Here is a 17,546-nt window from a genome sequence, read left to right as displayed (position 1 = left end):
TTTTTTATATCAAATGTTGGAGACACATTACCACATACCTATCGTGCCAATTTATAATTATTGGTAAGTATCTATATCTTAATATTTTAAATATCCTAAATAAGCAATATCTTGAGAACTAAATTTAAATCAAATAATATTTGTGTTTGTTAGTTCTTGAATAAAGTGATGAGGGATGTCTGAGATGAACAATTTTTTTCCAAGCGTTTAAAATTAAAAAATTTAATAAAAAGTGGGTATTTCTAAACTGATAAGTGTATTTTAAAATAAAATTCTATTTAAATATATCTCTCATCACTCGTCAGTTAACGCATCAACTTCTGTAATTCTGCAAATTACTTCAAATTTAAATATCGCGCAATAGATCAGGCTTAAATTACCCGCCACACGCCACCCAAGATGGTTGCCCCCGTCTTTGTCAACAACGTCAATGGAATTTCTGTCTGTGCATTAGGCAACACGCATTTCTCTATATTTGTGATCTGTGATTTACCTTTCATTGAATTGGCAGTCTAGGTATATTTATTAAGTTGATTGACACGTTGACGACGGAATACAAGAAAATGTTTAAAAAAGCAGTGAATTATATATATTGTTGTAAAAGAACTGAAATATAAACAGTAAAAACTCTGAATCGAATACAGGCATTGGCGACATTGCATTTGCATAAATAGTTATTGCAATAAGCTTTCTCTTTGTGAAAATGACAAGTTCAAATGTCAAACAGTTTTAGATTTAAATCTCTGGACAGCAGATGGCCTGGTTTTTTAAGAGGCTCAATATTAATTCTTGAATTTAGATTCCTAAGCCTTAAAATTGTGAAAAAAGGAATAAATAATTCTAAGCATAAAAAAAATATTTTACTTCTTATTTCTTTAAGCTCAATTCAAGGAGGGGTCTTAAACCAGAAGCCATTCCTTCGGTTAACCTCCGAAGCTTAATACAAGGTAAGTTAGAAGGGTCTTTGGAACAAGTGACCATTAATATAAAAATAAAGGGAACTATAAAAAATAAATATCATTTAGTATGATTAAAGTAGATAAAAACTATTTTTTTAATAGTTTAAGTTTTAATACATCTTAGCATATAAATTTAAAAATCAATATAAATAATATAATAAATCATAGGGAAATCAAAACAAATTTTTAAATACTTTTAAGCCAATTTTTGTTCTGTAAAAAAATTGAGCTGTAAAAAAATTGTTCTGTTTCATATGGCAAATTATATAAACATACTACTGAATTATTCATAATTGTTGAACCGATAAAACCAGAACATATCATTTTACTAGGACTATCAAACTGGTTCTTGTTATTATTATTTTTAAAATCAGTTTCAAATTATAAGAAATAAAATACTTTAGTAATATTAGAATAAAACTGCAAATCTTTGCTGATTGAAATTATACTTTAAATTTTCCACGTAGATAAGTCAATTTTTTACTTACTTTAGATGTGATTACGACAGAAATATTGTTTTTTCTCAGAAAAGAACTTTTTTTCAGAATCTGAAATAATTTTAAAACCACTGCTTAGATGCTTACGTAATTACTTTCATAACATTTATATTCCTAATTTAATAATATATTAGCAGCCCATAGTGAAATAATTTGATTATAGATACCAGGCTTATCGGAAGTCTTTAATCAAAATCCAATTTGTTTCTAAACTTACTGTGCTGAAAATACCGTACTAAAATATTTATCCATGTGCAAATTATACTTTAGGCAAAAAATATAAATTGCATTTCACTTGGTTGCTCTACTACATTTTATACAACAATAATGTCCAAGAATTTTTTAAAAATTATTATGATCTCTACAGGGTGTTGGCGTTTGCAGCTGACAAATAACAAAATTATTAATTTTTGTTACATTTTATACTCAATTATTTTTCAAATATCACTGCTTCTCTTCTGGATAGGTCTTGTATTCAACACTCCTGTAGTGCTCAAACAGAAAGATTTTGAAAAAATTTCAGAAAATATCGGCTATTGCATTATCGTATTCGTTTTGGGTATAAAAGTGCTTATTTGCCAAACGGATAATGTACAAAATTTGGTTAAGCAATGTGAAATCAATGAACGTTTAATGTACCGTGATGAACCAAAGGAAGTACATAAGGTTTTTGAAACTGATATAAGGGTAAGATTAAACATGTTCTTAAATCTCTAGTTGTTAGGCTTTAAATGAAATAAAAATCTATCTACACACTTAAGGACGTAAATATTTTAATAAAGGGCAGTGTGTATGAAAGCTTTATATTAAAGTAATACTACCCTTTCTAAGCCCATATTGGGAAGACATAATAAAGACGTTTTTCAAGCCAAAGCTTAAAGGTTTTTAAATATTGACTAATTATTGCCATGGACGATATATAATCTATTTGCTTTGATTTAAAGCCACAATATTCTGCATGTAGGTATTTCAATTAAATATTAACAACTTAACTATTTTTTTTAACTGCATCTCTAATGAAACCAATTGTCAACAAGACAATCATTTCTTAAAAAAATAGAACTTTTTACGAAAATTAAATAAATAAGATATAATCGACATGTAGAAATTTACATAACTAATTAGTTTGACTTGTAAGAAAGAGATAAACAATCTATTTGTGACAGCTCCCGCTCCACACTTTTTACAATCACTCACAAGTTTCTTATTCTATATCTATCATACACTGCCCACAAAATGTCAAGTTTCTTCCATCATAATTCTTTTTATATCATAATAGTGTTTTGTAAATGATAATTTGATTTACGATCCTAAAACCTCTTCAGTCAGAATGTTTAATTTTCAAAATTACGGTTCATTGTATCCAGTTCTTCTCTCTCTTTACCTCTCCTATGTTGGTGTTTCTACTTAAGCATCATATTAACCATATCCAACGTAAGCATTATAAAGAGATTATTAATTGATATCAACGTAGGATTTACCTCCAAGCTTCTCGTAACTATCCAACGACTTAAATGTTGACTTTTTTACTTATAAATGTAACGATTTATTTGCGTTATATTTTCAACGTTCTTATTGCATCACCAGGCATTCGTATATTTTTTATGTAACTTTAGGATTGAAGAACTCTTTTAGGAATGCGCAGATTTCCAAGACTATTAGGATTGTTGATGTAGTATCTTTTATTGCCTTTCATCGAACAATCCAATATTGAATATGTTTTTAATATAATAAAAAAGATAATAAAAACATGTCTGGTGAGATATACATGCGTCACTTCGCTCTTATATTTTTGCATTTTCTGATAGTTTGTTTTAAAATTAAAAAGTGGTTTTTGTACCAGGATTTACACCTTTTTAGCGCGTTTTTACGTTGAATAGGTTGCCGTAATTCAACCTCTAAGGTAACAAGATCACTAGTATAAGCAAAAAAAGCATTGCTCAGTTTACTAATAATTTAACAACAATAAAAATCAAGATAGTTATTTCTTTAAACTTTACCCATCGAGTCTTATATACAATATACTATATATCATAGAATATTGTCCCAACTTTTCGGAGAAAGGAAGGATGAAAAGCTTAGTTTCAAATGCTGCTAAACTACTAACCTTTATAATAAATTTGTCTGCATCAGATATTTTAATGCTGCCATCGCAGGTGTGCGTAGAAAGATCTGAAAAATCATAAAAGGCTTGGAAAAGATAAAATACTTTGCTCTGGAGATTGCGTTTGGATAAAAATTCAAATTAATTGAATCGACCGAAAAAGTCGATTTGGAGAAACAGTTATAATTACTGGTTTAAACTCAGAACGAGACCGTAAAGCCAAAGAACTTACGAGAGGTCAAAAATAATATGATTAAATGCAATACTGCATTATCATTTTGGGGTTTTGGAGGGAGTTTGGAGGAAGAAGTTGAAAAAAAAGGGTTGAGGCTCTAAACCAGAAAACGAAGAAAGATTCTATTCTGCGATAAAGTTTACGTAACTGGCAATTACAAAACAACCTCCTTGAACAAGAAATTATTTCAAAATTAAAGAAAATTCATAATTTCAACAAGAATATTGCAGATCTGAATGAGTTAAGAAAATCGATATTTTAAGTTTATGTGATGGCTCACACAATTTTTTTCTTTAATTCTTTAAATACTTAAAATGATACTTGAAACTTAAGATGCGCCTTTCTTAAAACGTAATAAATATATTATTCATATATCATTCATAAATAGAGATATAGATTTAACTGTGTGTTAAGTGAATACATTTTTAAGCCTAACAAATATACTGATAGATTTTAATAGGACTAATTTTGTGAATGCCTTAATAAATAGAATGATAGTTAGTAGTGCTAGTAATAGGTATTTGATATTTATTGACACAACCAAAGCCGATACTATTTTATGTACAGGATAGCATCATAAATAAATCTCAAGAAATCATAAGCTTAGGCTCTAAATATGACGTATTTCTGTTAGATTTTATAAATTAATAATTATGATGAAATAGTTGCAGATCTTCTCCACAAATTGACACTAATATATGGCCACCTCCTATTATTCCCATCGGTACCTCTAACCACTAAATTAAGGCATATAAAAGGTAAATCATTCATGAAATTTCATAAAAAATATCAATTTTTTTTGATCTGATACCTTAATAAGTAACTACCCAGATCTACCCTGATTAGTGTCTCTGCCTATTACCTATTATGTAGTGATCGCTTGGCTAAAAGTGGAGGGTTGTGTGCTTATATGACAAATAGTTTCTCTTGCAATACTGCAGATACAACATTTTTTAATGATCCCACTGACTTAAAACATTCAGTCAGATCAGTCTGTTTTTTTCTGGATATTATGAATAGGCCTTCTTTTTTTAAAGATAGGCAGTTAGGTGTTATATGTTATATGTTATATATAGCAGTAGGGTGTTATTGATACAATAGTAATTAATAAGCTAACTCAAATCATTTGCAAATCAGTAAGCCTGGTTGTCAACCGTCATTTGTGTGGATTGTACTTTAAGTTCATTTGATGAGGTTCCATTATTAGGATTAACATAGCATGGCTGACCTAGGGCTTATTTACTCCTAATTAAAATAAAACATTATACTTAAACAACGTTAACTTATCTTTTTTTTCATTTATAGAGATTCTCATAAATTCAATAAACGGGAATCTTTTGACGACATCATCGATAAGCTTGTTCTTGAACTGACTCAGCTCTTTGACAAATTGACTCCTTTCAAAACAATTAGATCTCGTAAACTATACAAACCTTATATAACTTATTCTATAAAAAATATTATAAAATTAAAAAATAATTTGAAAGAAACACAAAATTAAGTAATTGGGGTCTTCATTGTAATAAATTTTTTGATGTAGACAATTATCTAAGGAATATCATTGCTATAAGGCATCCCTTCACCAACATCATGGCTATAGTGAAACTTTTTACTTTATAGTAATATCTAAAGTAACACTCGTGTTGGCTGAGATTTTTATTCTTTGTTTGAATAGAGTGGAATATTTAACCATATAAAAAACTGCAGTGGTGTGATCTCTTAGAGCTAGAGTTATACATATTGGTATCGGACATGATTAATAACTTTTTTGCACCTATACACATATAGCCTACACTTCAATCTAGTTTCAGGGATTGTCATAGTACATCAACAGCACTTAGCAACGTTACCAGTGATGTCTCCAAAATCATGAATGCCTCACTTATCTCCTATCCATTGTTATACTATAACAAGGTATTTGATCTCATCAATCTTGAGATGCTCCACTATTTTAGGTTCTCTGCTAGTGTCAGTAGATGATTTGCGGTATATCTTTTTATGTATTATTTACACGTCTGATCTGCTATACCAGGTTCGCTCTTTTTTTGTTGTTCCTTAGGTGACATGGAAGAACACTTTGTAAATGTTTGTACTTTTTCGGATCATTGTATAATAAATTATATTAAAAATATTATCTGATGTATGCCTTCCTGGTGAATGCAGTAAGACATTTTTGTTCTTTTTTTTTAAATCTGCTTTTATTTAACATTTTGATGTAATAATTCACTGAGCCAGGGTTCTTTACGGTCTATTGTTGCTCTAATTCGACCCTTATTAGCTAAACTATTAGCTTAGAAGGAGATGTATAAGCAACTTTTAGGAGTATTTAGATCCTCCTTATTGCTTATATATACAGTGTGTGTAAGCCAAATGGAATAAATTAGCTAATAAATAGATGGGAGCGTGTTGGAAAAAACGCTTGAACACGTCGATTGGTATTTATAGTTGCGCATTTTTTTTCATAAAAATTATTTATACAGGGTGTATCAGATAACAGTGGTCAATACCAACTTGCTTAGTTTAAACATAACACCCTATATGTTAATTAATTTTTAGATTCCTCAGATCATTTTAGACATATTTTGTATATAGTATCCTATACCTATCTTTTTGTTACCTTACTGTTTCAGAAATATTAAGTAAATTTCTAAAAATAACATTTTGAGAAGAAAATTATATATTTTTCACGATTCTCTACAAAACAGTTAATACTTCTTGCCCATCTAGGTCTTGGTAATGATAAAGCAAGCAAAACCTATTTCAGCATTCAATTTTATTGATATGAGAATAAAAAAAAACTAAAAATTGTTGTTTACTTTGGTTTAAAACGCCAGACTTAATGTTGACTCATGTTGCATGACAGAAGTAGTCGTCAGTGCTATAGTCGTTTGAATTTCATTAACTACAAGCCAGAAAAATGGTTCATTTAACAGAAATGCATAAAATAACAATTCTACAGATGATTGGCTATGGAAATAATAATACACGGACGCAAATGGAAGTAGCTCGCTTTTTTCACGAAAAATTTTCAAATTTGCCGCTTCTAACCCAAGGGACAATTAGTAAAATAGAAAAGCAATTCCGCGAGTTGGGTCATGTTAGGCAGGTAAAAAAAGCAGCTGCCAATGCAATAAGTGAGGATACCAAATTGGCTGTTATGCTTGAGTTTGAGGAACACCCACATACCTCTTCTCGGAAAGCAGCCCCAGTAGATTAATACTGATTAGCTATTCATTAGTTATTAGAATATTAAAAGAAAACAAAATGCATCCCTATAAAATTATACCCACCCAGGAGCTCATGGAAGACGATTTGGACAGGAGAATGTATTTTTGTGAACAAATGATGGCAATGTTAGACAGCAATGTGATCCAATTAGAACATGTTATGTTTTCTGATGAGTGCACCTTTACTCTTCACGGTCATCCCAATCGTCAAAATTGCCGCTATTGGTCTAGGGAAAATCCTCGCTGGACGAGCGAAGACAGTACTCAATACCCTGAAAAGCTTAACTTGTGGGCAGGAAAAATTGAAGATCAGATCATAGGTCCCTTTTTTATTAAGGGCACTTTGAATTGCGATAATTATTTAGAATTGCTTCAAAATAGTATAGTGCCAACATTGGCCAACTTGTGTCCTGATCCAGGAAATCCACAATATGATATGGTTTCAAGAAGATGGAGCACCACCCCACTACCAAATAAATGTCCGGCAGTACCTCAACCAAATATTTCCAGATCGGTGGATACGGAGGCGAGGATCGATGAAATGGCCAGCACGGTCTCCCGATCTGACACCATTAGACTTTTTCTTATGGGGATATGTGAAAACTATTGTATACAAAACTAAACCCACTGACTTAGCTGACTTACGAAGACGAATAACCCTGGCAATTAGATCGATCACACCTGAGATGTTGAGTAACGTTAGAAGAAATTTCTATTTACGGGTAGGGTGTTGCCAAAGCGTTCGTGGCGATCATTTTGAACATCTCTTACATTGACATTATTGTTTAGATTTGTATTATGTATAAGTTTTTGATAATGTTGTAACAATTTTCGGCAAATAAATAATTTTCTTTTCTAAATGTTATTTTTTGAATTTTACTTAATATTTACGAAACAGTCAAAGATAGGTATAGGATATTGTATACAAAATATGTCTAAAATGATCTGAGGAATCTAAAAATTAATTAACATACAGGGTGTCATGTTTAAACTAAGCAAGTTGGTATTGGCCACCGTTATCTGATACTATAAAAACAAATCGACGTGTTTGAGCGATTTTTCCAACACGCTCCCGTCTATCTATTAGCTAATTTATTCCATTTGGCTGACACACACTGCATATAAATTTTTAAGCAATATAGATAGAGGAGAATCTACCGATCTCACTAAAAGTAAATCTAATTTCACCCCGGAAATGCAAAATAATATGTTATGGATATAGAGCTGTTTGACTACAATATTAGAGTAGTATATCTTAATAACATTGACAGTACTATTTTATGAATGGTGCATATTCTGGATTCTAATCTTGGTTTTTGTATAATAAAATGGTTCATGAACCATCACTTCAATTTTAGTCAAATTTCTCAATAATTATTAATATTTAATTTTAGGTTTTAAATAAATTATTAAAGGTAATAACAATAGCATCAATATGCACGTGTGCATCACTATGTATTAGCACCTATTTAGAGTATTTGAGCTATAAGCGTTCAAATTCTACTGGCGACAAGCCTCTAGTATTACCTTTATGGTATCCGTTTAATACGGATAAATATTATAAAACGGCATTTTATATTGGTAAGATAAGTTTTTTATCAGAATTTTAGTATTTAATAAAAAATGTTTTTTTTTTTTCCAAATTCTTCTTAGGAGTTCATGTTTGTGTTGTTGGCACCGGCTGCTACTTGCTGATCCAAGTTTTATTCCTCACATTAGTGACACATGCAATTATTCAACTGAAAACCATTCAGGTATTAGGTAGAGGTCTAACAAAATTTGCTAAGAGCTATATTCGCGATAAATTTAATGATGAGGTAGTTACCAGGGCTACATTACGTGATTTATGTTTTAAACATCAATCTGTTATCAGGTAGGTTAAATATATATATTTATTTTATTTATTTATCTATTATTACAATATAATATAAGTATTGTATATACTAAGTAGTGTCAGCCATACAACATATGGTAAAGAAGAGTCAAACATCGGGAACCTTTTTATATCCCTTATCATATTGTAGCGTTTTTACCGTTTGCTAACATTTAAACTAAAATACTCGATGCACAGAAATAGTAAACTGGTTTATTTGCAAATTTATACTATTAAACACGATCACTTACGATTTCTAAAAATACGAGGTCTGGCTATTAAATAACGCGACTGGTTACGAAAAAGGGTTTTATTATAAAAATTATTATACATTCGAATGCTCCCCTTCAATATACTCCCCTCCCCTCGCCACACATCTTTCCATACGTTTTTTCCATTGATCGAAGCAGTGCTGGAAGTCTTCTTTGGTGAGGGCCTTTAGGAGCTCTGCCGTTTTTTGCTTTACCGCTTCCATCGACTCAAATCGGGTCCCTTTTAAAGCTGATTTTATCTTCGGAAACAAAAAATAGTCGCACGGGGCCAAATCTGGCCAATACGGCGCGTGTTCGAGCACTGGAGTGCGCTTACCGGCCAAATACTGCTTCACAGATAGCGCGTTATAGGCAGGTGCGTTGTTCTGGTGCAAAATCTACGAGTTGTTTTTCCACAACTCAAGCCGCTTCTTACGAACTCGTTCTCGCAGTGTTTCCAAAACTGACAAATAGCAAGTCTGGTTGACGGTCTGACCCTCTGGAACCCATTCAGTCATCACGATACCGTTAATGTCGAAAAAAACGATCAACATTGCCTTGAATTTTGATTTGGCCATCCTTGCTATTTTTATTCTGGGCGATTCAGGCGTCTTGCAATGCATCGATTGCCGCTTGGTTTCAACATCGTATTGAAAAATCCACGTTTCGTCGCAAGTAATAATGTTTTTCATCAGTCCGGGATCTTTTTCTAACCTTTCAAGGAAATCTGAGCAGACCTGTTGATGCAAGAGCTTTTGGTCAGGAGTTAGGCACCAACTTCGCATAGACTTTTGTCATGTGTAATTACCGTGTAAAATTTTTCTAACCGTTTCTTTATCGGCGTTTACAGCCTCGGCAATCATCCGGGTGCTCATTCGACGATCTGCACGCACGACAGAGCAACCTGAGCGCTGGTCATCTTCAGTGCTCTCTCGGCCCTCATTAAAGCGCTTACACCACTCAAAAACACGCGCACGAGAGAGAGAATTTTCCCCATAGGCCTCTTGCAACAATTTATAGCACTCAGTAGGAGTTTTTTTCAATTTAACGAGAAATTTAAGATTGATGCATTGCTCTTGTTTTTCGTCACACACGGTTTTCGGCACGAGAAGAAAACACGTTCGTTTCAAACCGCTACTGCACGAATACTATAATAGTGACGAAAACGTGTTTTGGTAGACATAGACAAGATATCTAGATACCCAACGCACTACTCGTTTTTTACCCCACCCGTCTAGAACACCCTCTAGGCACGCAGTCAGGTTATTTAATAGCCAGACCTCATATTTATTAATACCGTAATTTTTTACTACTATTTATGTCCGATTTAAAAATCGCGCCAATATTCCGAACTAATCTGTCAACTACCTCCCACCTTCGACATGGCTACTTATATACTCGGCTGACGTTGATTCCCGAATATTCGCTGACCTTCGTCACACCTCTAGAGACGCCGCGTCGTGTGGTAAGTATATGTCATTGGTTTTTGCGATGTTGCCAATATCGCTCCAATATCTTTAATTTTTTAAACTATAGGCTTTTCTTTATATCACATAATTTGGAGATACTTAAACTGTTAAGTAGAAAAGAAAAAACTAGATTTGCAGAGATTAAACTTTTTTGTCAGCCATGTGTTCCTTTCAAAATCATCACAACACTAGGTCATGTGGTCTTGGCATTTTAATTCCAAAGAATTTCGTTCAAATAAATTAGTGTTGTTTTCTATTTAGAAAGTGAATAGAAACTCTGGTCTTTAACTAGAATCTATAGGGCAAAAAAACACACCTAACATGCTTATTGGATTTTTCAATGTTTTGGTTTATAATTTTCAACATGATTGGCAGTAGTACTTGGTGTTAAGAATAAACGCTTTGGACTTATTTTCTGGAGATATAGTGTTCTCTAAAGTAGGAATTTTGATTCGTTTGATAATTTTTCTTTGGTACATAAATATACACTTCGTGTTTTTGAGGGGTTCCATTCCAAAACTCGCCTTATCTATTTTTTGCGAAAAATAAGGTCATGGTGGCTATAGGACCTGTTAATGTTCCTCTATACATTAGACAAACTTAACCATGCCAAAACTCGGCCTTACCTACGGTAAAAGCATAGGAAAAATTTAGTATCATTTCAAAACTTGTCTTATCCATCGCCTGTATCATTCCAAAAGTCGTCTTATCTAGGCGACCAATCAGAGCGCAGAATTTTGTTTTCATGCTGGTGGTCGCGTGATTTATTATTTTTGCCTCATTTTAATGAGTAAATCCTAAGCGTTTGGTCTACGTTTTTAAGCAGCTATTTAACAAAAATGTTAATAATTAAAACAAGAATGGATAGTAATAATGATTCATTTTGTTTACCCGTGGCACAAGGAAAAGGCAGACGACGTCCCAGTGATCCGACAAAGTAGAAAAAGTGTTGCAAAATTAAAAAGGTACCTACATTGTCTACCAGTTTTTCTAAAATGTCACCATTTATCGGGTAAAACCTACCGCTGTTCAACTCTTACAATGCAAGATACTAAAGAGTTTCATGCCCTATTTTATTCTTTAAAAACAAAGATTGGACAAGACAATTTTATTTTAAAATATATGTCTGTTGAGATCCCATCCAGATCAAGAGCGAGAAAACCTGATTCATCTAGGAAGTCGGTGGCGATATTTTATTAAAAAGACGTTTATTTAGATATTAGAAAGAGAGTATTTTATTAAAAGACGAGAAACAAAGAATTTCAAAATACAGGTATGTCAAAATACATTTAAAGGTGTTCTGCAAGTTTCTAAGGATCGCATTCAAAGCATTGGACGAGTTTTTTCTACAAACTGGCTTACGACCTAAAGAAAATCGTGGTGGCTCAAAACAAAAACCTATGTATGTCCAAAAAAAGGGCTGTTATAAAATATTTATTGAGAAACTACAATGTTCTGATGTACATTATTGTACATCAGAACAAAGCAGCAGACAGTATTTGGCTTCTGATTTAACTATAAACAAATTGTAAAATATGTATAATAGCCAAGTGCCTGAAAGTAAATTAAAAGTCAAAAAAACTTTTTTTAGGAATATATTCTGCCTTGAATATAATATTGGTTTTGGATAACCAGCATCCGACATTTGCTCTCGTTGCAGTTCTTTAACAGAAAAAATTAAACAAGAAAAGGATATTGACAAACGTAGTAAGCTTTAAATTGAAAAAAGAGTTCATATCTTAAAAGGCGAAGCCTTTTTTTCCAAGTTGAGGGAAACAAAGGAAAACATGCTCGTCTTATCTTTTGACTGTCAAAAAAACTTGGTAAACCGAAAAGTCCAAGATCAGATCGCCTATTATAGCCGCCAGCTCTACACTTATAACTTTACCATTGTTAAGGGTTCCTCAAAAACTAAATTACAAAATATTAACGTGTTCTTATACACCTGGATAGAACACGAGTTCCATAAGGGCTCGAACGAAATTGCCTCAGCTGTTTTCCATTGCCTATCAGATCTCATAAATTTGTCGCGTTACAGCAAAATAAGATTGTGTGCAGATGGCTGCGGAGGGCAAAACAGAAACTCCACAATGGTTGCAATGTGCATTTACTTCTTGGGGAATATCGCACCGCCCCATATTGGTGAAATCGAGCTGATTTTTCCCATTAGAGGTCATTCATTCCTACCATCGGACCATATGTTTGGAATCATCGAAAAAAAATTCAGAAAACTTAGTGAAATCACAAACCCCAACACGTATATCAATATATTTAAGGAAAGAGGAACCGTCATTAATTTAACAGATTCTGGTGTCAAATCTTGGAAGGAAGTTGCAAAGGAGTATCTGAAAGGTGTGCAGTCTTGGTACTTTAAATTTTCTAAAGCGAAAAGGATTGTTACTGAGAAAAATTGTGATAAAATAACAGTTAGAGGCAAAGAACACTACAACAGTGATGTTGGAGAATCCAAGACAATTTTTAAACGTGGGAGACGATTGAATCAAATAGAAGTGGGTAACATTGATCAAGGCGTGGCGGTTAATGAAAAAAAAGTTCAAGATGTCAAAAAGTTACTAGTTGCTCATTATGGGGAAGATTGGATGTGGAGAAATGATTTAGAATTTTATAAAAATTTCTTCGAGGAACAGGAGAAAAGCATTGGGAGAATGGACAAAAAAACTGAAAATAATGAATTTTACAAAGGCGGAGTGGAAGAAGATATTTCGCTAAGAATTTAAGAAATTACGATTTTTTAAATAGTGTTATCTTTTTTTACTAAAAAAAATAAGATCAGTCAATTGCTGTACTTTTTCGTGCCAAAACTTGTTCTATCCATGCAGTCATGCCAAAACTTGTCTTGTCCATATTGTTTTAATAAATTTTATGGAAATTACATAAACAGGATTTAAATGAATGCTAAAATTATATAGTAAATACATATTACATTTGTATAAATTTGTATTTGAAAATCTTCTAAAACGTTTTTTGCCAATTGTGAAATTTTTCCCAATATGGAGAAGGCCAGTTTTGGAATGGAACCCCTCATTTCAAATATATTTATCTATAAAAGACTTTAAATATTTTATCTATAAAAACTCTACAGGACAGTTTTTTTAGAAGTATCAAGTTAATGCTTAATACAGAATATTGCTGTTTCTCTGCATGATTGCCTATTTTAATTTGAATAGTTAATTTAAAAAATATAGATTATGTTGCTTAATTAATCTATTAAATATTTTAGTTTCGTCGATGATTTTAATCTTGCCATGAAAAATATTTTACTAATAGAATTTCTTCTTAATGCGATTAACATTGCTGCCTCTTGTATACGCCTTTTAATGATGGTAAGTATTTGTATTTTTGGTATTTTATTTGTCACTATAGTAAATTTATATAATATATTCATGTCCAATGTCCTAATTAATTTTTTTTTTCTTATTGATTTTAAAAGCTTTCTTACATATTTATTTCGGCAGCATTAAGAATTTTCTGAAATCATATTAAACAATAATTTTAAAACAAAAGAAGTGTAAGCTGAATTCAGCAGCTATAAGAATATAATTTCAGAATCTCCTTAATTCTCATAGCTTAATATAAAACTTATAACGATAAAACTAAAAAATAAGGATTATAGTGATAAGATTTTACAATACATAGCTTTATAAAAAGATTAAAGAAAATATATTAAGTATAATATAAAAAGATTTAGTAGTTTCTATAGACGGGTTTTTCGAAACATTCCATACATACTCTGTAAGAATTCCTCTGGATCTCATTATCGATATCTCAGTTTTTTCAAAAATAGTTTTAAAACTTGGCTAAAGTTAAAAAAAGAGTGCTTGTTGAATAATTTACTATCTACTTGATTTTATACTACTATCGACTTTCTTAAAAATCAATAAATTTCTCGTGAATTTCTTGACAAACTTATAAATATCAACTGATGATTTATGTATAGCATTAATTTATTTAAATTAGGTTACAGGCTCTGAGAACATATTAATTTATTTTAAAGGACAATGTGTCAAATTCAATATTTCCTTTCTACTTTCTATTCTTGAACAGAATTTAGCATCAGTTTACTCAAATCAATATAGTAGCAAATATTCAAAAAGAACAGGTCATTGACTAATTAAAGTAATAAAACAACAAAAAATTAAGCCACAGATAGTATTAACATTAATAGGACAGAACCTGAATAAATGAACAAGCTATGCAATAATCCCGACAGAAATAGAAGATAATACACTAGTAAGGCAAACAAGGTTTACTAGATCTTAAAAATATAATATTAAAAGAAACTATCACATACTATGAGAAAACGTATGACGTGTTTATACGAACCGATAAGGTTTAAAGTGATAAATAAAGAAGAAAAAGAGAAAAAAAACAAAGGATGAAACAAAAAACAAATAAATAACTTATTAATAGGAATTTATAATCTTTTTTGATTTAAAAAATATTGAATACAACGATCATCTTAGTTTTGTAGAATAATTAATAAAAACGATATTTTTTTAGCAAAATTCCATTTCGATGAAAATATTCTTGACCATTTTATGTTTCATACAAATATTTCAGTTATTTTTATTGGCTTGGCATGCCAATGAATTGCAAATACAGGTAAACAGAAATTAAATAAATTATAAACAAATATATATAAATATATATTTTTAGAGCGTCATGCTATCAGATGCGTTATTTGAGAGCGAGTGGTATGAAAAATCAAGCAGTGCTAAAAAAACAATAGCCATAATAATGATGAGATCTCGGAAACCATTAAAATTATTCGTTGGGCCGTTCTTTCCTATGACAATTGATACCGCCATTGCTGTAAGGAATGTGTAAGGCTTCATTATTAATGAGGTGATTTTAAAATAGTGTTTCTAGACCATGAAAGCTGCTTACTCGTATGTGACCCTCATGGTAACTATGACTGACAATGAAGGATTTTAACACAAATTCTTTCTACAGATGCTTTTTTAGAGCTTTTTAAAAAAAACTAGTATTAAATTAGAATACGCAATATTATGATTGAATTTTCAAAGAATACTTAGAAGATAATAAATATGTCAGCATTATAGGATTTGTTATTTTATTTAATATGCACATTTGCCATACGATGTAGATTTGATAAAAGAAAGTTGAATAGAGATGTTCATTAAAATTCAAGTTACTTTGTTGAACTGATTTTACCTTTTGTAAAAACTACATTGTACCATATTCTATACAGATTGAGGATTTGACGATTACGCATTGTTCAAAATAATGACAACATTGCTTGTTTTCGTCGATAAGCAGACACCTCCCGTCGTATGATATTGGCCTTTTTATTTTTACAGAATAACAAGAATAATTTCAAAATGTCTCATATTGTTTTATCACTGTACTCTATACTGTTAAATTTAAAACTGCTATTATGAAATGACTTTATGGAGGCAATTCGGCAGTATAATATAGGGATTTGTTTTTAAATACATTTGAAAATAGACCAATTCCTTGTGAAAAAACGCCTTAAAAACGAGCAAGAATGCCTAAGAAACTTGGTTTGTAGTGCTCTAGAAATGGATTTAACTCGATCAAGTAGTATTGGAGCGGAACTAGGTATGAACCACAAAACTGTCTTAAGGAAACCCTTTACAAACACGAATTTAGTAGGCCAATAAATTTAGACGAGTCGCGAGAGAAAATTATTGAACCTGCTTATTACATTTCACCAGAAACACTTTTAGGAGTATGAAATGTCTTCTATAATAGGTTAACTTATTGTCTGCCAAAGAAGAAGCTTTGTTTAAGCTTTTTACTTAACAAATTAATTTTTGTTTAATTTATTTTTAAGAGTTAAGTAAGTTAATAAATTATCTGTATATAATGCAGTAACTCATATATATCAGACGCTAACTACGTCGTACTGATAAACTACGATATAGCAGGTGAGTAGCACAGCGCACGAAATGCGTTCGTGCTATATTTTGCCTTCAAGACTCTCTCTATGTATAATAATCGATTCCCCAACCTGTATATTATATAAATATACGCGCCCGGCAAAGAAACGGCAAACAGTTATTTTTGACTTTTTGTAAGTGGCTTTTAATCATTTCAATCAGTTCAAAAGAGACTAAAAAAGCCTTCAGAATAGTCCTTAAGTTAATAATTTTAAAATTTCAAATACTAAAACTCAATATATTTACTTCTGAATTAAACAAGCTAAGAATACCAATATCTTAATTTTTTGTCAGTCGATTTTAGTCATTACAAAAAAGACTAAAAAAGTAAGTCTTGGATGAACAAATAACTTATTTAATTGCATGAACAAGCCAGAATCACGAGTTAAAAAGAAAACGATAGCTACTTTCTACTGCAGTGCAGTTCAAATACCAAATTTAGCATTCGGATGTGAGTTCTGAACAAACTACAGAAGGCATATAAAGACCCTTGAAAAATATCATGGTCTCTGCCTTAGTCTGGGATAAATGGCACAAAATGGCAGATGAAACTAAGCGCTGGATAAATAAAATCGTCCGCATACCCAATACACACATTTCCAAACAATTTTTTTTCTGTAATACAAGTTTATTGTAAATTGAAGGAGAAGAAAGAAAATTATAGCAACGTTGTAAGGATCCACTTATAAGGAGTTATGTAAGGGTGAGTCCTTCTTAAAGGAAAACGACACAAAAACTGTAAGATGAACAGATTTGGGTAATTGGATATCCCGGATCAGAATTATCAGCCATTAGAGAACCCATAACGGCTTAAAGACAAATTAAGTTAAATGAAAACTCGCGGTAGTCCATTTTTAAAAAAACAAATTTATTGAGAATGTTAGAAGTAACTTACAAACCGACTTGATTGAACCTAACTAATTCTGTTTGAAAATGCAAAAATGAGCTATATTTATAAATAAAAAGTATACACATTGATTATAATA

At 31.4% G+C, this 17,546-nt stretch overlaps 1 protein-coding gene across 1 annotated transcript; it reads left to right on the top strand.

Annotated features, from left to right (window-relative positions):
* Positions 1-1,906: 1,906 nt before the first annotated feature.
* On the top strand, positions 1,907-15,634 carry LOC126741393 (odorant receptor Or2-like; the record flags this gene model as incomplete). The annotated part of the gene is made up of 7 exons (XM_050447787.1): positions 1,907-2,143; positions 8,417-8,603; positions 8,676-8,895; positions 13,857-13,959; positions 15,137-15,238; positions 15,293-15,448; positions 15,506-15,634. Coding segments are annotated over 7 exons (1,071 nt in total), but the record flags the coding sequence as incomplete, so codon positions are not given.
* Between the last annotated feature and the right edge of the window lie 1,912 nt (positions 15,635-17,546).

This window comes from Anthonomus grandis, chromosome 10 (assembly GCF_022605725.1).
Source record: "Anthonomus grandis grandis chromosome 10, icAntGran1.3, whole genome shotgun sequence".
Taxonomy (NCBI): domain Eukaryota; kingdom Metazoa; phylum Arthropoda; class Insecta; order Coleoptera; family Curculionidae; genus Anthonomus; species Anthonomus grandis.
This window is presented reverse-complemented; position numbering and strand designations above follow the sequence as displayed.